General features: G+C 40.3%; 1 protein-coding gene across 3 annotated transcripts in view; it reads left to right on the forward strand.

Moving 5' to 3' along the window:
* KYNU (kynureninase) overlaps positions 1-23,666 on the forward strand; it is a 79,241-nt gene that overhangs the window by 23,954 nt on the left and 31,621 nt on the right. For all 3 annotated transcript variants that reach the window (XM_065413503.1, XM_065413502.1, XM_065413504.1), the window contains 7 exons: positions 3,084-3,166; positions 11,385-11,446; positions 13,667-13,738; positions 14,943-15,017; positions 16,443-16,589; positions 20,244-20,342; positions 20,717-20,790. In XM_065413503.1, the coding sequence (XP_065269575.1) occupies positions 3,084-3,166; positions 11,385-11,446; positions 13,667-13,738; positions 14,943-15,017; positions 16,443-16,589; positions 20,244-20,342; positions 20,717-20,790 (612 nt within the window). The remainder of the gene's footprint in view (positions 1-3,083; positions 3,167-11,384; positions 11,447-13,666; positions 13,739-14,942; positions 15,018-16,442; positions 16,590-20,243; positions 20,343-20,716; positions 20,791-23,666) is intronic.

Consider the following 23,666-nt stretch of genomic DNA (forward strand, 5'->3'; position numbering starts at 1 on the left):
GAAAATCTCATAGGTTGTTGTCACTTTCCACTCAGCCATGCCTAGTGTGCCCTTTTCAGAACTGCAAATCCAGTGAGGACAGGGAGGTAATTCAGCCCAAGGAAAATCCTTCTGTTTTCCCATCAACAATCTGTATTGGTTGCTTTCCTACCATAAAGATGAGTTTTGAAGGGAAGTTAGTGATGGCTGTCTACCTGTTATCCTCTGCACAGAGACAGAGAGAAATTGTTTTATGGACTGAGCCCAGCCTAGAAACTCTTTCATATTAATCCTCCTGGCTCTGAGCCTGACTTCTTCTGTCCCCAAACCACTGGTCACTTAGCATCTCTGCCTCAGTTTCCTCATCTATCAAATTGGAAATATTACTTGCCTACAAGAACCATGCCCATTTCCTATTAAAATTATTTCTTTAGGGATTAATTTTAAGGCTGGGAAAAGATGCTTCAGCCCAGCTCCAAATGATTGTATCTGCATTGGGGGGGAAGTGATATCCTCTGGTCTCAGTGTTAGATTTCTTCTCATTTAATATCTTAGAGCCAGATTGAGCTGCTTGTAAACAAGATGGGAGAGATGGCGGTGTCTTTGCTCATCTTTGCTCCATTGTGCATCTACATAGGGGCCAGTGCAGGGGTTTGCTCTTCCTGAGCAAAATGGGGATGAGATGGGTAACAGAAATCTTTGCTTTGTTCAGAAATTGTTCTTTACTCTGAATCAGTTAATTGCTGAAGTGTAAATGTGGCTCATGTCCATCAGAAACCATAGGATTATAAAAAGTCCATATATGTGTGGAAGAGGGGTGCTGCAGGACAAAAATTGATCCGGGGAGGGTTTGGAATTGCTTGGGGAAAACATTTTAAAGAAAGTGGGAAAGGGTATGAGCCCTTCTGAAGTTGGTGACTAGTTCATACAACATGTTTGGTGATGCATTCATATGCCAGAAGGCTCCCCCTGAGTTTGGGGGGAACATCATACGCCTGCTGCAATTCTGAAGGTTTATTTAGACCACAGTTCTTTTTTACTTTTGTCACAGCTTCTGGTTCTTCTTGTTCTCCACCCATTTCCCCACTGGCCCAGTTCCTCTTCTGAAGTAGCTTTATTTTTTTTCAGTTCAGCCACCTGCAGTCTGGTATTTCAGATTCCACATGTGCCTTCTGGTGTTCTGCAAGCAGGAAAATTATAGTGTATGAGAGAGGAGTCCAGGAATAACATTCCCCTAAATTAACACCAATATTATTTTTTCATATACTGATTTATTTTGTAATTAAACATTTGCAATTTACATGTATAGATTTATAAGTACATTGGTTACCTGACAAACTTATCTTTTTGCAGTGTTTGTAGCAGAGATGACTTCAAACAACATAGTTCAGATTCAGATGTAGATTCCAAATTCTACAGGTGTTTGGTTTGGTCCTCATAAAGAGAGGAATCATTTTCAAAATATGATTTAGAAATACCAGCTAGGATTTCAGACACCCCCCAAATTCAATGGACATTTGGATCTGGGGTTCTATGGCTCTGAATAATTTTTTAGGCGGAAGAAAGGAAATGTCTGGAGCAGGTTCACCCCTGAATATACAGCATACACATACATGTCATTTTGTACAATATGGTGAATTCAAGTGGGCAAAGGTTTTTCTATTCAAAGAGGCTGTAAATCATCTTTGACAAGGATTGCTGTTACCTAACAGCAAGGAAATCCTCCTGTCCTTCCTCCTCCACCCTACGTAGCCCCCCTTCGATGTAAATGCTGCTTTTGGGTTACATTGTGGCTTATGCTATGCAGCCATGCACAAGAGTAAGGGGGTGTAAAGCATCCCTTACTCTCCTGTGCTGGCTACCAGAATTGTCGTTAGCAGTGCAGGTGGGAAAGCAGCATTGCAAGGTCAGTAGTCCCCTTCCCTCACATGTGTGAGGAGTTGGTGGGCAGGGATGGGAAGTACTTGCTCCAGTGCACCAGCCAGCACAGCTATGCCAGGTATATGGCTGGTACAGATTACTTCCCTTCTCCACGCACACACACAGCAAGCACCACCAAGTTCCCATCTTGTACCCAGTCTGCTCCTGAGACTGTGCAACTATGTGCTGCCCACTTATACAGGGCTTGTGACAAAGGTGTAATCTAGCCCTTTGTGGTTTTCTAAACAAAACATCCATTTGGGGGGTTATTTGTTTGTTTATTGGTCAAAATTTGAATGAGATGTTTTCCAGTCTTTAAAACCCCTCTTAGATGTCAGTAAATTCATTGTTGGTGACTCTATTTGTTACAAGCTCATGTGGTATTATAAATGTACTCAGGGCCGGTCCAAGGAGGTTTCACGCCCTAGGCGAAACTTCCACCTTGCGCCCGCCCCCCGCCAGCCCTGCGGCAGCTCCCCGCCTCCCCCCTCCAGCCTGAGCCCCCCCCCGGCAGCTGCCCCCCGCCCTGAGGCGCTCCCCCGCGGCAGCTCCCCCCCCCAGGGAGCCGTGCAGCAGCTCCCCACCCCAGCTCACCTCTGCTCTGCCTCCTCCCCGAGCATGCCACCCCCGCTCTAATTCTCCTCCCCTCCCAGGCTTATGGCGCCAAACAGCTGATTGGCGCCGCAAGCCTGGGAGGCGGGAGAAGTGGAGCAACAACGGCATGCTTGGGGAGGGGGCGGAGTAGAGGTGAGCTGGGGTGGGGAGCCGTGCGGCAGCTCCCCCCCCCCCCCCCCCGCCCTGAGGCGCTCCCCCCGCGGCAGCTCCCCCCCCGGGGAGCCGTGCGGCACCTCCCCACCCCAGCTCACCTCTGCTCATTCTCCTCCCAGGCTTGTGGCACCAAACAGCTGATTGGCACTGCAAGCCTGGGAGGCAGGAGAAGTGGAGTGGCGACCATGCGCTCGGGGAGGAATGCTGTAAAAAAAAATTGGCGGCACCACTTTTTGGTGCCCCCAAATCTTGGCGCCCTAGCAACCGCCTAGTTCGCCTTAATGGTAGCACCGGCCCTGAATGTACGGTGTTCAGATTATATAAGTCCCATATTGAGGCGGACTGAGTTAGTGTTGTTAGTAATGTACCAAAGGGAACAGAATACATTTTCATCATTTGTTTCTCTTCCTTTTCAGAGGTGTACATGGTCATTTCAATGGTAAGCGCCCATGGGCTTTAGGAGATGAGTGCATCGTGGAGCTTATGGCTGATATTGTGGGTATGTGTGAGCCAGAGAGAGAACTGTTTTTGAAAAAAAAGAAATTTGTTGTCTTGTGGTGGAGAACCCAGAAACTTTACATCCAAAACTTAATTCTCAGCACTTTGTTTCACAGAAGTCTTCCTGATTGCTCAGTACATGGAGTACCACTTATTTTAAGGTCTATAGGTGGTTTAGGAGATGAATGTGGATGATAATATATGACCCTGTGTATATCATGAAACTAATTGCAGTGAGGGCTTGTGGGATCATCATAAACCACTTGGTCTTCTATATGAAGCCAAAGCCCTTAAAGGGCAGTGAACATCACTTCATTTCTCTTTTAAAGAGAGAGTCGGAGTGAAACAATGATAATTCCTTTGGTTTTAAAATAAATGATTGTTGTCTAGATGTTTCCTGCTTTTCCTCCTTGTCTTGCCTACATGCTCAGGGTCCAACTGATTGCCATATTTGGGATGGGCAAGAAATTTCCCCCCCAGGGTTGATTGGCAGAGACTCTTGGGGGGTTTTTTTTCACCTTCCTCTGCAGCATGGGTCATGGGTCACTTGCTGGTTTAAACTAGAGTAAATGGTGGATTCTCTGTAACTTTAAGTCTTTTAAATCAGGATTTGAAGACTTCAGTAACTCATCTTATGGGTCTATTTCAGGAGTGGGTGGGTAAGGTTCAGTGGGCAGCGATGTGCAGGAGTTCAGACTAGATGATCATGATGGTCCCTTCTGGCCTTACAGTCTATGACTCTGTGATCTAGTATGAAACCCTGCCCCATGTTAAGAGTTTATCTCATCAGCATGGGGGCAGAACCAGCTGCCAAAAAAGAGAAGATTTGACTGGCACCTCTTGTGAGCACCAATCCACTCATTGCACCCCTCTAAAGAATCTGCCAGGCTGAACAATGAATACACCTGGTTATTCTAGAGTTAGTGTGGTGGTAGCCATGTTGGTGCCTGGCTACTAAAAAGACAAGGTGAATGAGGTAATATCTTTTATTGTATCAACTTTCTGATGGTGAAAGACAAGCTTTCAAGCTACAGAGAGCTCTTCTTCAGGTCTGGCAAAGTTACTCAAAGTCATAGCTAAATATGAAGTGGAACAGATTTTTCAGCATAAGTAGTTAACACATGTTCTAAGAGACCACTCATGGTGAACTGTCCCATTAATACCTTTGCAGTCATAGGACAAAGCAATCAATACAATGATAAAGAGTGTGGTTTCATCCACTGTGGGGTGTCCAATGAGATGATTCTTTTTTCTGATGACTGTCGGCGTGGACAAGGTAGTTGTGGTAATGTGGTCATTGTTGTGAAAGAATTCTTTGTGGTGGAGTCAGCAAAAGAATTCTTCTAATTCTCCATGTTAGTTTGGTATCAGGTTCTGGAGCAAAAGTTCAGTTCCTTGGAGATCAAAGATAATTCAACTACGGTTAAGTGTAGTCTTGATAAATTGATTATATGGGACGTCGTCTGGAGTCAATCAAGCACTATGCTCTGGAATGAACTGGCTCAGAAAAATAGGACAAAAACACCATATCAAACGGATGAATACTTTTCACAAAATGATCACTCAATATCTGTCCTTTTGGTCTTCAAAGGAAACCTATGCAACACCTTTAAAAGATTAGCCTTGGAGCTTAAATTTTTAATTTTGCTAGACACTAAAAATAATGGTCTGAATAAAGACACTGGATTTATGGCTTATTGCAACACCCTGTAACCCACTAACCCTCCCTTTTTTGTCCTATGATTGCAAAGGTGTTAAGAGGCCACTTCATCTTGAATGTCTCTTAGCTCTGGTCTACGCCTGGGGGGGGGGGGTCGTCGACCTAAGATGCGCCGACTTCAGCTACGTGAATATCGTAGCTGAAGTCAGCGTATCTTAGGTCGACCTATCTGGCCGTGAGGACGGTGGCGAGTCGACCGCTGCCACTCCCCCATCGACTCCGCTTCCGCCTCTTGCAAGCTGGAGTTCCAGAGTCGATGGGGAGCATGTTTGGGGATCGATTTATCCGTGTCTAGATGAGACGCGATAAATCGATCCCCAATAGATCGATCCCTACCCGCCGATCCGGTGGGTAGTGAAGACCTGTCCTTAGAATGTGTGTTAGCTACTTATGCTAAACAATCTGTTTCATCTTGTATGTATATGACACTGAGTAACTTTCCCAGACCTGAAGAAGACTGTGTAGCTCAAAAGCTTTTCTTTTGCCAACAGAAGTTGGTTCAATAAAAGATATTACATCGCCTATCTTGTGTCTCTAATATCCTAGAGGTATAAAAGGCAGCCATAGACAGTGCTCCTGGAAGCTCAGCAGGCCTACATACAATGGATTGGGTTTGAGTATGAATTTCCCCTAGTAGCTCCTCTCCAGAGCCACAAATAAGTGCTGACATAGATTTTCCATCCTTGCTACCTTCCAAACTGCTCTGAGGGGAAAAGAAATGATGTAGGCAGTGTCTCCTCTTGTCCCTTTCTCTCTACAAAGATCACAGAGTTTGCCTAGAGTAAGAAAATAAATTGAGATTAGGTTGGAGTTAGCTAGCACCTTTTACCCCAGTTTAGCAAATTGAGGCCAATCCTCAACCTCAACCCACTAAACTGAGGTGTAAGGTGTTAACCTGTGTCTACACTAGGGAAAAGTCAAGGTTAGATCAGATTAATGCATGTTAGCTAAACCCAGTGTAACCTAGAACTCTTTTCTTACTGTAGAGAATCACGTGGAGTGGGAAATGCAGGATCCATACTATGGCCAAGGGAAGAATAGTAGAACTCTGGGGGGATTGGAGAGAATGCCTGGAAAACGTTAGAGAATGCTGACCATCCTATTTGACTGTTCCTCATAAAAGTTCATCTTACAATATTTAAACCTTGTGAAAGAAAGTTTTCATTATTTTATTTTATGAACTCATTTACTGCTAGCAGTAATGAGGGAGAAAATATTTGTAAACTACCTGGTTGTTAAGCAAAGCTCCCAGCCAGCTAGGGTTCTGGCAATGGTTACTAGATTTGAGATAATGGGAGGAAATTTAATCATGGGCTCAGTCTTAAAAGGAAAATCACAGGCAGCCATATTTGTTTGGGTTTTTTGTTTAATTTCCCTCAAACACTTGTGCAGCTGGATTTCATTCACGTGAATGTTTGAAGAAGAGTTTTTATTTGTAAGACTACAGGTGTCCATTTCTGTGCAAACAAGTATATTCACTTTCCCAGCAAAATATTATAAAAAAGATTACATTTATAAAAATCACAATGTATTCATGGGAAAGTCACAAAAATATAAACAAAACCCAAGTCTCATCAGCTGTTCAGCATGAAGAGTGCAAACAGCCTTAATTGTTTTTCTGTCTAGGATCTAACATTGGTACCCATCAAGCATACTATGTAGTACTGCCTAAGAGATACAACAATATTTCTCTTTGTAGAGATGGGTTTTGCAATTAGCACTGAATACAGAGAAGTTAGTGGGCATTCTTATTTCATCTGGCAGTGAGTTCCACAGTTCTGATCCAGGTCCTGTGAATGATCTGTCTCCCACAGTCACAAGTTTCTTCCCGCTGGTCAACATTTACTGTTCTGGTGCTGTGTAGATGTTATGGGAGATTGTGTTCAAGGAGAGAAATGTAGCTAGCACCAATTCCATTCAGGGCTTTGAAAGTCAGGACAGAGACCTTGAACAGCACTTGAACTGCACTTCTGGGTGCTATGGCCACTTTGTGCCACCTACAAGGGGACAACACAGCCCCCTGCACAGAACAACCCTCAGCTACCCAGTGCAGAGATGCTTTGCAATTTCTGCACTGCATCCACATAAGCTCTGGCATAAGAGGCACTCCAGGGGTAGACTGAAGTGGGAGCACACATAGTCAAGGCAGACCTGCACCCTGATTTTTCACCTGCCACAAGCTCTGTATGAGTAATGGCTGCAGGAGGTGCAAGTTACAGTAGCCCTGGTGCTGCGCTAGCCTTTGTTTGTTGCTTGTATTACAGTAGAACCTAAGAGCCCTAGTCATAGACCTCCACTATATTAGGCACTGTACAAACACAGAACAAAAGTCCCTGCCCCAAAGAGTTTACAATCTAAGTATAAGACAAGAGACAACAAATGGATACTGACAGTCCAACAGGAGTATAAAGAAACAACGAGACAGTATTAGCCCACATGTTGGATTGCGGTCTCAGTGCACCAGCCTGTACCTTGTCCCCCAACAGCACACAATAGGAGAGGTACATGCATCCTCTACTCAGACTGGGTGCTAGCACTGATGCAGGGATGAATCTAGCTGCAAATGTTAAGTGCCAGTCAGAAAGTAGGGAATTGGAGTGATGTGTTCTGTGTTGCAGATCTGTCAGATTTCTGCATTCTGTATTTCACCATAAAAACAGTGTATTTTAAAATACTAGTTTAACTAAAGAAAATATGCACAGTTTGAAGAGAATTGTTGAGTAGGAAATTTAAATCTTTGTGTAGCCTCCATCTCATTTCTGCTGTTGTCAATCTCCCTGCTCACCCCTTTTCTTTTAGAGCACTCATAAAACTGTTATAGTATATCTTATGAAAATTTCTTCCAGTCTTTCACCAGAGTCCAAATGTTTTTAAGTTGTTACACCTTTATCCATTTTAAGCAGCGTGAACCATGAATAAAGGTCAACACACTATTAACCTGCATTTGTTGTGTTTTCAGTTCTTCAGTGGGCAGGATTCTGTAGCCCTGTTGCACCATATGGCAGTTAAGGTTCATTATGTACCCTTGTTCTCTCTTTTCCCCCCAAGGGTTATATAACTGAGCTGTAAAATGTGGTCTGAGTTGGAATTTGGCATTAAGATAATCAGCCCAGCAGGATTTTATTTGTGGGAAATTTCCTTAGAACTAGTTTGCAGAATCTAAATGATTATTTCTTTGAAAAGGAGCAAATTAAGATAATAAGAACTCCCCCAAATAATGGATGAATCATCAACTATCTAGACTGGTAATGTGTCCATAATATGGACTGATTATTTCAGGCTCTTTTTTTTCTTACGTAACAGTGAAAAAGCGAAGCAAATAAATATGAACAACACTGTATTAAAATGTTCTCCTCCCATGTGGTATTTACAATTAAGCTTTCTCCCCAGCAACATGCAGTGCTAAGTATATCAATGTGTGCCAAGGAGAGAGGAAGGCTGAATTCTGAATTTTTCCTTTAGTAGGTTTAATGTGAAGACATAAACAGAATTTTAACACCGTTTGGTAGTGAATATTTACCATATTATAGAGGAGGAAGAATTGTCATAGCTTATTCTGAGAAGCAGTTGTCTAGTGGGATTTATTCAGGAATGGACTAAAGGCTGTAAAGATTTTCTTTTGTCCATTTAAAGGTTTATAGCTCTATAACACCTTGCTTATTAAATGTGCACACATTTTCTTTTAAAATGAAAGTTACAATGGTGAATATATTGTGAAATGCAGAGTCAAGGTCACTAGATGCCAAAATTATTTTCTTTTCTTAAGCCAAATGGCATAACAGGGAAACTGTAATCTTGGCTTTTCCTACTATACTTTATTAAAACATTACAATCTTGGCAGGATCACCTTCTGATGAAATCAGACTAACTGTATTGCTGTCGTTGTACAATGTGCTCAGGCAGGTCTCTGTTGAGAAAAGACTGAGCACTGAGCAGATTGGTAGTGACTTTGAGTGATAAACTGTTTTCAGGATTGGGGTTTTAGCCTTTTCCAATCATTGCACAAAATGCTTTTTACTTATTCTGGTGAGAACCAGACTCCTGTTGGCAGGGGTGCTGGAATGATTTTTATAGTAGGGGTGCTGAGAGCCATTGAACCAAACTGTAAACCCTGTATATAATGAAAACCACAACAAGCCAGGGGGTGTAGCAGCACCCCCCACACCCTTGGTTCCATCACCTATGCCTGTTGCAGTCACAGAGGCGGAGGGGGTGGAAAAAACTGGCAGTGATTGCCTAACACAATCAGAATTATTTCCAATGTTGTAGCAAGGATGGTGTTTTACAAACACTGCTTCCTTTCATTGGAGAAAAGATTTATCAAGAAGAATATATAGGGGGTTATTCTGTCTCAGTGATATGATACAACGTTAGGAGATAGCAATGGCAAATATAGTTTTGTCTCTTGAATGCTGAGTCTTTGAGTATAAGTAATAGGTTAATTGGATCATACAAGGGTTGTTTCTTAAATGCAATGCAGGTTATAAAGGATTCCAATAGCTTGGATGAGGCTTGTTTTTTGTGTCCATGAAATTCAATAAAAGAAAGCTTTAAATTTTAAAATAAATAAATTACAAGAGACCAAGACTTATGTGATAAATACAGTGTCATATTTAATTTGGGATGTTGGCATGCAGTCAACCATTCTTGTTCATGCGTTAAACGGTACGACAAGGCACAGGCTGAGAAAAGATAGTTCTAGCTCCACTGTGGCCCTAGTTAGAAGGGGCTCTGTGTGCTTATGGAGATGGGGAGGTAGGGGCAGGGGACCCATCACTTCATGGTGCCACCCTTTTTTCAGCCCCCATGTTTCTATATAGAAATTAAGGATGCAATGAATACAGCTCTGAACGGCACTAACTCCCTCTGGTTCCCTTCTGCAGCTGCAATTGAGCAGCCAGGTAGCAGCTTGGCACCTGCAGGAGCATGCTGCCGAGAGGAAAAAGAGGGAAGTAGAGAAGCGTAAGTTGGCTGGGGGCGGAGTAGTTTCGTACCTATAGATGACCAGGTTTGATGTGCTCGTCGCCAACAAACTTCACAGTGCTTCAAACCTCTGCCCACCGAGTCTGGAAAGTCCATGTGAGGAATTCTTCAGGAGATCTCCTGACTCTTTAGAATCTTGCCACCGTTTCCTCCCTCTCATACAATGGCAGCTTGAATGACACACAAAAGGAGCCACTAAAGACCTATTTATATTATAAACTCTTCAGTGCAGGGATCATCTAATACTGTGCTTGTACCCTGGCTAGCACAATGGGTTCCCACTCTTGATTTGGTCCTTAGGCACTACTGTAATAATTATGACTGATTAATAACAACAACAATAAATCATCCTAGACAGCATAGTGCTTGGCTGTTCATCCAGTAGTAGCAAATAAGGCCTACTGCAGGTATGTGATCCCTTAGACAGAGGTTTTGGGGCAGTAAATTCATGTCGTTTCCAAACCCACTGGCCATGCACCATTCTACTTCAGGCCCATTCACAAGTACTATATTTTTCCTATACCAGTGCAGTGACAATCCCAACAGAACAGTTTTCTGGAGCCCAACGGATGGCAGAATCATGGTGCAGGGTCCTTCTCATCTGCTTCTCCTCTTTGTGTATGTGTTCACTCTCCCATTCAAGCATTAGTTCTCTCTTGTTCTTGTATGGCTTCTCCTCAAGCCTACCCCACATCTGTAGAGATTATCAGGCAACTCAGACTAGCCCATCTTCCAGCAAAAGAGACTTGGCAAAGTGCTAATTCATCTCTAGGGTGTACAGATGGCTGTAATTCATTGCAACAAAAAGACATGAAACCAAAGCCAGGAATTGGTAATTTTTCATGTTTAAGCTCTGCCCTGCATAACATATCCTCATCCTGCCTAAAACCTCCACAGCAGCTGAAAGGAGTTTGAGAATTGGTTCATAAATAAGCAGTTAGAACAATATTGGAAAAGTCCATTAGTTGTGCCTGAGGTTCCTATTAGCCTCCATATATCTGTATAGTTATCTCAGAGCTATGTACTCAAAGCTGAATCCAAAAGCTTGACTGTGGATAATAATTAATTATATTTTGCAAAAATCTTTTTTATTTTTATTAAGCATGCATTTTAGCTTGGAATTATATACTAACCACTTAAAAATAGATGATTTTCCTTAATATATATTTTTGTCTAGAGATATTTGTTTAGAGACGTACTTATGGCAAACATACACTGTTGTTGAATTTGGCTAAGGTATTAATGATAACAATAAATCACCTGGTGGTTTGCTGGGAAATGAAGCTACTTCATTATCTCTTAATTCCTATATTAAACCTGAAAGAAATATATTTTTTGTCAACTGATCCAGTGAGTCAGACAGGAGAACTTTTTATTTCAGTGGGATGACACATCAAACATTCCTTCTAGTCTTTTGAGAAATATTGCCCGAAAACCGGGCCTTTGCTTTTTACATCATTTTACCAGACTTTACACAGGGTGAAAATAGAGAAACTTCTGTGTTATTACTTTTCAGGTGCTCGAAAGGAAGAAGTAGCCTTAATGAATAGCCTGACTGTTAATCTGCATCTCCAGATGGTAAATTCATTCTTTTTTTCTCCTCCAATATTTAGTAAATTTGATATTGTCAAATTAACTTTAGTCCTGATATCTTGAATTTGAAAAGATTTTAACTCTTCATTTATGTTAATTAAAATATGTTATGGAGGTTCCTACAAGAAAGCACAGGACAATGGTCTCGACGCCTTTTTCAAAAGACTTGAGGCTCTGATCTATGTATTGGTATATACAGTACCTTGCTCAGCCCATAGGAAACACAAAGCAGCAAAGCTTTTTTTCACAAGCGTTTTAAGGACAAGTCTGATCTTTTCTCATGTACACTATAAAATAATGCCTAAAGAGCATTCAAGACTCTTGTTCAGGAGATATGTGTACAGATACATATTATTTGTGTTTTGGGTTTCCACACACATCTCCAGAGTGACATTTTGATAGCTGCTCTTAGATTCCTCTCAGAACATCAGAGGTCAAGAAGAAGATTCTCATCTGAGAAACTGAGGTGTTAATAATTTCCCTGCAATTTAAGTCAAAAACGCATGGTATATGGGCTCATCATGTGAAGGACTATAGTATATAAATATAACTAGGGCCCTACTAAATTCACAGTCCATTTTGGTCAATTTCACAGTCATAGGATTTTAAAGATAGTAAATTTCATGATTTCAGCTATTTAAATCTGAAATTTCATGGTGTAATTGTCAGAGTCCTGACTCGAAAAGGAGTTGTGGGGGAGAGGGTTGCAATGATATTGTAGGGGGGTTATGGTACTGGTACCCTTACTTCTGCACTGCTGCTGTGGGCAGTGCTGCCTTCAGAACTGGGCAAGTGGAGAGTAGTTGCTACTGGCCAGGAGCCCAGCTCTGAAGGCAGAGTCACCGCCAGCAGCAGCACAGAATTAAGGATGGCATGGTATGGTATTGCCACCCTTACTTCTGCAGTGCTGCCTACAGTGCTGGGCCCTCATTAAGCAGCCGCTACTCTCCGACCACCCAGCTTTGAAGGCAGCAGCTCAGGAGTAAGGTTGGCCTGGTATGGTATTGCCACCCTTACTTCTGCGCTGCTGCTAGCAGGGCACTGCCTTCGTAGCTGGGCGCCTGGCCAGCAACCGCCGCTCTCCAGCCGCCCAGCTCTGAAGGCAGCACGGATGTAAGGGTGACCTCCTGCAGCTCCCTTTTGGGTTAGGACCCCCAATTTGAGAAACTCTAGTCTCCCCCTGAAATGGGTATAGTATAGGGTTAAAGCAGACAAAAGACCAGATTTCACGGGGGGAGACCAAATTTCATGGTCCGTGACTCATTTTTCATGGCTGTCAATTTGGTAGGGCCCTAAATATAACACCTGGTAAATAATCTTTTCACTGGTCAGTATGGAATTATTAAACTAGCTTCATTAGGCTCAGATCACTTCACAGCCCCCCAAGTTCTGTGCACAGTCCCAGAGCTCCCACTTTTTCTGTCAGTTTGGATCTCACACTACGTGAGGGGGTAGAAAGTGGATGGGCTATAGTTAGTGGGTGTGGCTACAGACAGAGCATAGGTAGGTAAATGACATTCAGCTTGGGTCTGTATTAGACATTTTGTGGAGCATCACCTTGGAAGTCTCTCTGTCAGGGAGATGCAGGCGATGCAGTGATCCAGAGCTGGTACACAGACAGACAATCTCTGCATGAATGGCCTAGGTTTCTGTTGATTGTCTAGGTTTGGAGGTAGGCCCTACAACCTTCATCACAGGAGGATGGCAGCAAACACCACCCCCATCACCAGAGGATGATATGGGAACTTTGCGGAAAGCTCTGCACTCCCTCTGCAGGCTTTTCTACAGAAGGGAATAATCTGGATCTTGGTGATTTGAGCAGGGGGATGGAAAATCAGGATTACTGTGTTTTATTTCTGTCTCTGCCAGTAATTTGCTTGTATGACCTTGGCCAAATCATGTGGGGTGTAATTCTGGCCTCACTGAAGTCGGTGAGAATTTTGCCATTATCTTAAAAAAGATGGGGATTTCACCCTTAAACTCTCCATGGCCATACTTACAAATCTGTAAAATGGGTACAATGTTATAAACATTTTCTACACCAAAGAGTATTGTAAAGACTAAATATTTTTCAAGTGCTCTAGGATTATTTTGACATGCTCTACATAAATGCAAATTGTTTGTATTTTTCTTAAATTATACATGGGGATCAATTCTTTAGTCTCGGCTTAGATAAGTGTTTCAACATATCATTTTTTTTAACAGTTATCTTTTTTTAGCCCTACTCCAAGTCGTTACAAAATTCTTCTGGAAGCCAAAGCCTTTCCCTCCGACCATGTAAGAAATTCATATTTCACCATATTTGTATTATTAATCATATTTTGGAAAGAGTATCAGTAGCCTGATTTGAATATTTATTAGCTAATCTTGTCCAAGTACCTTTACAATAAAAATAAAAACTGTCAGATGCTTTTGAGCTCAGCATGTTTTACAGATTGTAGTTTTATTCCTTTTGTTCAAATAAAAAATGCTACAAGATGAAAAGATTGAATGGGTACATTGATTTATTAGTCTTTTTAAAGACATTGAACAAACTGCTGGCCTAAATCAACTGAAGTTGTAGCTGTTTTATTAATTCATGTTGCTGTTTTACTTTATGGAAACCAAATCAATAGAAAACTCACAACATTAACACTTGTATATCCCTAGACAGAGATGGAAATACTTGTTTTTTAGCACTTTAAATTACTAGTTCAAACATAATTTGTGTGCTATGAAATAGGAGACAATAGTTCGTGCGTCACAGCTTACAGCAAATTAATCTTCGAGTTTGTGGCCCAGTGCTACTTAATCATCAACTCAGTAAACTCTTGGAAATTGATAAGAAATTTTATTTTTAAGGCACAATAAAATGACTCCAAATACCACTCATAGGATTATTTGTAATAAAGACAGTTACACAGATGCATGAAGTTCAGATTGCCTTTATTCTAGGCTACAGAGCTCAACAGTACATTTGCCTTTGTTCACTTTAACTTCATTTGTGCACACTCTGTGCCCTCTATTTATGTTCCTTTGACACCCCAATAATAAGCTGTACAACTGCTCTCACCTCAGACCACTGTACTATAATTAAATATCTAGATCACAATATTTCTGTTTGACTATATTTGACATTACCCCCCAAATATTATCAATACAGTATCTTTAGTGATAAAACCATTGGCTGAGATATTCAAAGCTGTCTTGGAGATATAGACATTGGGTGGAATTGGAATTATTATTAGTAGTGCCTATGAGCCCTAGTCATGGACTAGAACCCCATTGTGTGTGTTAGATGCTGTTCAGTCACAGAACAAAAGACAGTTCCTACTTCAAAGAGCCTTGGCTAACTGAAGTCAATAGGAGTTTTGACCCATTGAATTTAATGGGGCCAGGATTTCACCCACTAATTTAATGAAAGATGCGTGTGTAGAAATCTCAGCCGTTTCTTTTAAAATCTCCGTTTTGCTAAATTGTACTACATGAAATTCTTTTCCAGTATGCTGTTGAGTCTCAGCTTCAGCTTCATGGACTTGATGTGGAGAAATGCATGCTCATGATACAGCCACGCAAGGTTTGTGAGGGATATAAATGTCAGAACTCTGCTCTCCTTGTTAACATTGGCTATATATGCGTAGTTAGCATTAGCTATATATGTGTAGTTAGTACAAGAATGGAGGTGTTGTCCCCTGAATTCTTTAGCATCTGCTGTCATTTGTTATGTATATGCATCTCTTCTATTTCTATTCATGTGCCTAGAATTTTCAGATAAACTTATCAATGGTCACTAATTGTCTATTCTGTTGCTCTCCATACATTTCTGACTTTAAGGACCAATATTATCTTTGTTGTCTGACTTAAATTGCTGGACTTATCTCTTAGGAAGAAAATAATCTTTCAAAACAGTTACTTTATAGTACATTTTCTGATTGCCACAACACAATAGGCTCCTAAGAGAACACAAACTTCAGAAGCATCAGCATGTATCTTCCTTATAGTTTTCTGTCTTAAAAGATTGCCATAAAGACAACATACTGTATCTTTATTATCACAACCTAAGGAAAGGGCCTGCTTCACGAAATATTTAAGTCAGATTATTTAGAGAGATTGCATTACCATCCCTTCTCAACATTAAGAACTTTGCCCCTTAACTATAGTATGGATGATGAACGTTGGATTCTAAAATCTGAGTAATCTTGTGAGGAGAGAGAGCCTACTCCTGAATCCTTGATAGATGTTCAAAGATTGTTAAGATAATAGCAGTTACTTGCAATTTAGCAAATTTTACCCAAGCTCTTTGCAGTAGCAAATTTAATTTCATTCTGAGTTTTCACTGCCTAGGTGATCCCTAGATAGTGGTGTTTTTACATGCTACTTTGTGGGAAGAAATGTGGGGGGGAAGCAGGCAGAAAAACTTACTACAAAGAATAAAAATTAGATTTTTCTGTTGAAATTTCTTTATATTTAATGACTTCAGGTTTGGGATTTTTTTTTTTTGTACTTCTGATTATGTCAGACTTACCATTTTTAAAAATATAAATATGGCAGATTTAGAATAGCTTCCTGTGGGAAACAAAAAGTGTACTGAAAAGTAAGGGTGAGACCTTATAGACAGCTTTTAAGACTTTTGGGTGTCACGATTTTCAAATGCCACATAAAAATCATTATGTATTCTGTTTGCACCAAGATCTTTTTATATTGTAAATGAAAACTGTCTGAAATATTGAGAGGAGTGAAGCACGTTGGAAAGCAAAACAAATGTTTTTAAGAATCTACCACCTAGAAAATAAGTTGCTAATGATTTTTCATTTTTTGAAGTAACCTACTCAAAGGCTATTTCCTGTCTCTACCTTTGTAGATCATTGCTGTGGTAGGATACGCTTTTGATCTCCCTATGCAGGCAGCACAGCACATAGTAAAATATAGATTGTGAAATAAGAAATGACAGTTTCATTACTGCCAGGGTAGATGTAAAACATGTGCTTTAACTTTATTTTAGGGGGAGGAGACCTTGAGAATTGAAGATATCCTTGACATAATTGAGAAGGAAGGGGACTCTGTTGCTGTAATTTTGCTGAGTGGAGTGCAGTACTACACAGGACAGCTGTTTGACATCCCCAGAATAACAAAGGCTGGCCAAGAAAAGGTAGAATTGTTTCAAGACTACTTCTCTAAAATCAGTTTAAAATAATCCTTTTCCCTCCCCACCCCCATGAACTGGACAGGTATGTAACATATAAGGGGTCTATCTAAATCACTCTAAAGATTTATAGAAAGTCATAATCGTATTCTTGCATTTCCCATAGAAATCTTATAGGGTGAGTTAAAAAAAAATCTACAAAAAGGCTATTATTCTTTATTAAATTCTGCAGGGCTCTTCCTTAAGATTTCTGAATGGGGAAGAAAATGATCATCTCAAACCTTAAAACCTACAGCACTGTGCATTAGACTTCTATATTTAAACAGAATTTAGCTGTGTTCTCTTTCTTCTCACCCACTCACTGGCAGCTGCTATCACAGCATTTTGCCTCCAGTCAGTCAGGCAAGGTGAGTTCCTTGTGGAGCTGACAGGTTCTGACTCAGCTGATCAGTTAACAGGAGACAGGCAGGATACTGAGTATATCACCTTCATGAGATGACTGGTTTTCAATACAATGACTCAGACTTGGAAACTTGCAGCCAGTGTACTAGAGACTTACTGTGAATTCTTTTAACCATCTTGATTGCCTCTGGAATGCAGGGGAAGGTAGAGTCTTAATTAAGTTTTCTTATCAACAAGAGATCAGCAGACTTATCAGGAGGCACATTTTTTATTGGATATATCTTATCTGACCTAAGATACTCAAGGAATTAACATACTGGATGTTACTGGATTCCTACAAACCTGCAGTGTAGCTGTATCTGAACAGTTAACCCTTTTGAGGCTTCAGTCCTGATCATACCAGGGCTTCCTTTTGTTGTTATACCTTCTGTTTCTCCTCTGCTGAGCCCCTTGGGCACAAATGCAGGTCCATGAATTAGCTACAGTGACCATGGGATGCAAACATTGAGTGCACCCACTGAGCAATCTAATTTTTCTAAATGCAACATAAAGCTGCTTTCCCTTGTGCCAGAAACTGCAAGGGAGGACAGGCAATGGCAACTGCATCTGCCCCTTGCCATGCTTAAAGCTGGCATTGCACCTCCTTGCACTGGCTTGGGTGAATTTAGGTCCGCACATTTTAGAGCCACATAGATCTAGTATTTATGTTTTTATACCATCTTCCTTGAGGATCACCTAGTCCCTTGCTAACTCTAATGAATCAAGCCTCACAACACTGTCTTTTGATTAAAGGGAAGGATAGTCTGATAGAAAGAGGATGTAGCCAAATGCTAGTATACTGTATCAGTTCATAAAAGAAGGTTATACTGCAGGTGATGAAAGCATTCACTCACAGGAAAGCTGGAGTTAAGTGCATCAGGCCCTATGTGTTTAGGTATGCATGTGTTGAACTGTTGCATATTTTCAATATTAGGAAAATTAGTCATACATTCTGTACTATGTTTAAGCTTTTCTGGGATTGGTATCTCAGTGTTATCTGAGGCAACTTCTGGTTGGTGACTAGAGAAGAAGTAAACTCTGTAGAGTAGGCAAAGCAAGGTGAAGGTGACTCTGCCTGTAATGGGTCTTAGACACAGGAAAAACTATAGTCCTCATATCAGAATGAGAAAAGTTCTTGAGGGCATTGTGAGTGCTCTCTGACCTTGGCAAGTCATGTAACCTCTGTCCATGTTGCCCATCTCTTAATTGAACAGCAATTTACCTAGCTCGTAGGGGTATTTACAAGCATTAGGATGAAATCCTGTCTCTTCATAAGGTCAGAATTTCACCCTTGGTTTTTCAGAAAATCCTGATATCCTTTGATGAAAGGCAATGCAAGTAGTATATTATATGTAAATATATTATTATTAGGAGCTAGAGGTGTATGTATAGGAAGGTGTACAGACCACAATGTCCCCATTAGAGCTTATTGGTGGATTTGTGTGTATATATATCTAATTCACACGTTTTATTACTTCTATGTGATAGAAATACTTTAGAGGACAGTGAATTTCCAGCAATCATCCATCCTATTAGATGAATTAAGTAAGAGGAAAAAAACTTTTGAAGTGATAATCAAGATGGCTCAGTACAGACAGTTAGATAAGAAGCAAGTGTGAAAATACTTACAAGGGGAGATAGATTCAATGTTTGTAATGGCTCAGCCATTTTTCCTCTTACTTAATTGGCCTCTCAGAGTTGGTAAGACAACTCCCACCCGTTCATGCTCTCTGTATGTGTGTGTATATATATCTCCTCAATATATGGTTCACTCTATATGCATCCGAAGAAGTGGGTTGTAGCCCACGAAAGCTTATGCTCTAATAAATTTGTTAGTCTCTAAGGTGCCACAAGTACTCCTGTTATTTTTGCGGATACAGACTAACACGGCTGCTACTCTGAAACCTAACTTCAGAATGAGAACATTCACCGAGGTGTTTAATGCACATTAACTTCACTCCTTTAGTTGATTCATTTTAAATATCCTGAATGTTCCTGTGTAGACAAGTTCTTGCTATGTGAAGGCTAGAATGCTTATCAAACCAAACCTGAACTCTGCGCCTATTTCAGTTCACCCATCATTAATATTTATATTGGACAAGTGATGAGGTGCTGGCAGTTCAGCCCATCATTTTGAGAGAATTTTACAGCCCCACAACTTCATTAGCAGCTTCATTAGAATTAGTGTGTCACACTTTTGTATATGTGGTTTCATTCAGTTAGCTAGATAGGTTTTAAGAGGGGATTAAGTACACTAAAGTATTCTTTTAATAATTTAGCTGAGATGCCTTTTGTACAAGAGACAGCAAAAGAGATTTAAAAAAAAATCCTTTGTTTTATTACAGGGCTTAGATGTATTAAAGTCCATGCTCTCACTCTCATTCCTACCATGCCACTTGTAAAAAGTCTGTTTGTGTCTTTAGAGAAAAATGTAAAATAGTATTAACTTGTAGTTCATGCACAAAATACGCTATTATTTTTCTTCACTTTAATGGGGTAGCATTATAGTACAAGTTTTAGATCACTCTTTTAATTTAAAAATGCTGTCATCTAGTGGTGGTTTTGTGTATAAAACAACGTTTTGTTCTTTGCTCCTTAGTTATTCCAAACTTTCAGATCCCTAGATATGGTCATCCTAGAACCTTTACAGGAAGTAGAGGGAGGAGTGGGGGTGTTAGTATATTGTAAGGAAAAGTACAATAAATTTTAAAATGCATGGTACTGTATATGATGTTACCTCACCTGTTACAAAATTCTAAGGGACAGATTTCCATAGGTGCTAAGCTCCCAAAATTGCAAAGGCAATGGGAGCTTCAAATATTTAGCAGCTCTGAAAATCAGACCCTTACTGTGTAACTGATATAAATAATTTATCCTTGTCGCTGCCGCATGTCAAAACATGTCTCTTAATTAAATACAATCTTTTATTCGTTATTAATATTTTTACACGTACCATCGCAGTGTTATGATAGATCAAATTTGGGGGCCTAAAATTGTGTCTGTGCATAGAAGCCCATAAAATTATTCATTTGAGGATGGATACACACACACACATATTGTACACAACTTGTTTCTGTCACCAAATCAAACAGATATGATGTTGATGGTGCTATGGTATGGGGAGCAGATGTGCACAACTATAAATTTATCTTTTTGCAGAGTCACTTTTATGGTGATTATCCTTTTAGGGAGTCTATTAAAGTCCTCTCTTTCCTCTAGGGTTGCTATGTTGGCTTTGACCTGGCTCATGCTGCTGGTAATATAGAACTGCATTTACATGACTGGGGAGTAGATTTTGCCTGCTGGTGTTCCTACAAGGTGAGAGTTGCTCTAGCATTTGAGAATGTTTTTAATAATTATGTCTCCATGAACGGTGGGCAAAGAGGGTCAGATTAAATAGGAATTGTATTGGCCCCTTGGACCAAAACTCAAACAGAAGCTTTGTCTAAGGTGTAAATGCAGATACCTTGGGTATGGTGGTTTTTAAGACAAATCTGAAGAAATAAAATATTTAACAATATCTATTTTCAACAAGCTCACAACTTTAATACAATAGATGAGGCCAAAGAGCTTCAGCTAAAGCCTTATTGAAATTGTATAATCATCCTGTCTTTATGCAGGGAGGATGAGGGAATGCTGCACGTGAGAAATAATGAGAGCAAAATGTTTACATGTTAATATATTCTTTACAGTATTTAAATTCTGGAGCTGGGGGCCTGGCTGGTGCCTACATTCATGAGAAACATTCCCAGACTATAAAACCAGCGTAAGTATTTCTACATATCGAAGAAAGCCCACAGGGGTGTTGTAAAGTTTAAATGGGAAAACACTTCTCTTTTTCTCTGTCAAAATACACTGTTGCCTTTGTGACATTGCTGATTTATTCCGTTTGTCTGACTGAGGATAAGGTTTTAGAGGTTCAGGTTCCAGGTCCAGCCAGGGCTGGAGTTCTGGTTCAACAATATTAGAACTTCATAAGATTCTCTTCTGAGATTTTGGCCCCAAATACTGGAAGTCTTCTGAGCTCAATACCTTGAGGGTAGGAAATCACAAGTATAGTTTATTCTTGTGAGACTTCCCACAATTTTGAACTAGGGTGACCAGATGTCCCGATTTTATAGGGACAGTCCCCATATTTGGGACTTTCTTATATAGGCACCTATTACCCTCCACCCCCTGTCCCGATTTTTCACATTTGCTATCTGGTCACCCTATTTTGGACTGATGTCTCCTGTTTAAAGGGGCTGTTCTCTTAAGATTCATTTGAAACGGAGAGCACTTAGGGAGGGTTCAGAATTAGGGATACTTATCAACAATCCTCATTCCCAAATTTGAGGGAATTCAATTGTACAGTTTGTGTTTTGGACCTTGTCTTATATAAGTAAGTATTAATAGTTGAAGCTAGAACAGTATGCAACATCTAATAATTTTGCTTTCTCTCCTCCCCCCAAAAAGAAAATGGATGAATGTGACCGCATCTGAAAAAAATTAACTAAAAGCTGCTTTTTTTTCCCCCTCAGAGGGGATAGGAATAGAGCTGTGTACATCTTTGCAGTTTTGCTTCACAAAGGTTCATGAGATTTGTTTTGCATTTCAGTCCATTTGGTTTTCACCCCGTGACTTTTGCTTTCAGTTTGTGGTTAGAATTAATCCTTTCTATGCAGTCAAACCAACCAAGTGGCATCCAAGTTTCAAACCCTGGAGTTTTTAAACCAATATAGGCTGAGTTTAAATGCCTAGTCAAGCCAATATGTACTTTCAGAAGTAATCCCACTGACATGAATGGGATTAGAGAGACCAGGTGGCCGAGGTAGTATCTGTTATTGGACCGATGTCTCTTAGTGAAAGAAACAAGCTTTCAATATTATTCAGGGCACGTCTTCACTACCCGTTGGATCGGCGGGTAGCAATCGATCAATTGGGGATCGACTTATCGTGTCTAGTGAAGACGCGATAAAATCGATCCCCGATGGCTCTGCCGTCGACTCCGGAAATCCACCGTGGCAAGAGGTGGAAGCGGAGTCAATGGCGGCGCGGCAGCGGTCGACTCGCCGCCGTCCTCACAGCCAGGTAAGTCGACCTAAAATATGCAACTTCAGCTACGCTATTCACGTAGCTGAAGTTGCGTATCTTAGGTCGACCCCCCCTCCCCCCGTAGTGTAGACCTAGCCTCAGAGTTCTTCTTCAGCTCTGTGTAAGCTCAAAAGCATGTCTCTTTCACCAACAGAAATTGGTCCAATAAAAGATATTACCTAACCCACCATCTGTCTAATATCCTGGGACCAGCATGGGTATAACACTGCAAACTTGAATGGGATTACTCTGTGTCAGCAAGTGGTTTACCAGGGTCATGGGCTAAGGTCACAATGCTACAATGAGCTCTACATGTACAGCTCCTGATGTCTGTATGGAGTCCCACTGAAATCAATGAGGTGTGGGGTTCCATCTGCTCAGAGTTCATTGCAGGATCAGAAGCCTACTTTGTTTAAAAACAAACATCCAACCCATAACGTGAAACCAAGAAAAATCCATGTGGATTGTTGTTTTCTTGCATCTCTAATATGGAATTGCTTAACTCTTCTGTTTTGTCCTAAATTATAAGTAGTAGTGTATAAGGGTGTTGAAATTAAAAGTGTATATGCAGGGATATTTCAGATTACATTACAGAAAGTAAGTGCTCATGCTTGCCCTAAAATGGATTGTGATTTCCAGTTTTTGTTGACTGAAGGTTTTTTTTAATTGGCAATTTCACTTTTCAGCTATTCTCTAAATACTGGCTAATACAAGTTCAGGCAACAGTTAATTAACCTCATTTTATGCTAAACTGGTGACTGAGAATTTTAGTAAATTATACTAGTTTTAAACTCCATTAATACATACATTTACACATCCTAAATAGGTCGTCTGCATGTAAACCTGAAATCAGAGTCCAAGAAATCTAATAAGAGGAAACGGTTATAACATTAAAAATAAGTAACCCTAATTGTGTCTAAAAGACAGTTTAATGTAAAGAGAATACATCACATTTTCTTTTAAAATTTAAACACTGAATACCTTTCTTAGACCTGAAGAAGAGCTTTGTCTAAGCTCAAAAGCTTGTCCTTTCCACCAACAGAAGTTGGTCCAATAAAAGATCTAACAGTTTTAAGTCTCCCTTTTAAAGTTAGACTTAAAAAAAACCAGAAAAACAAACAAAGAAAAAACGTAGTCTGTGGTTGGTGAACAAAATCAAAGACTGTTTTAGCTCTGACTAATAGTTCTCTAATAATGGCATGTTTTCATTATAATCTCTACTTTTAAAGCTAGGAAGCATTACATGAAGATCTGTTTTCTCAAAGACTTTATAATTAATGTAAAGCTATAGTCTCTGACCAGAGGTTGGCTGCATACAAAGAAATACTTGTTAAAAATGTTATATAGATGCTGTCATATATTTTTAAAATAGTCAGATTGTGATTTTTTTAATACACCAACAAGTGTAAACACTTCTTTTCTGATATAACACCTGGAGAAATTGCTGATACTTTTTTATTTTAGCTGGGACAAGGAAAACTAAATCTAGTTTCAAAGAGAAATAATGTTATTGTAACCAGTTGCATTACATTATGTGCAGCTCCTAGACTGTCTAAACTCCTAATAGAT

The sequence above is a fragment of the Emys orbicularis genome, chromosome 11, assembly GCF_028017835.1.
Source record: "Emys orbicularis isolate rEmyOrb1 chromosome 11, rEmyOrb1.hap1, whole genome shotgun sequence".
Lineage (NCBI taxonomy): Eukaryota > Metazoa > Chordata > Testudines > Emydidae > Emys > Emys orbicularis.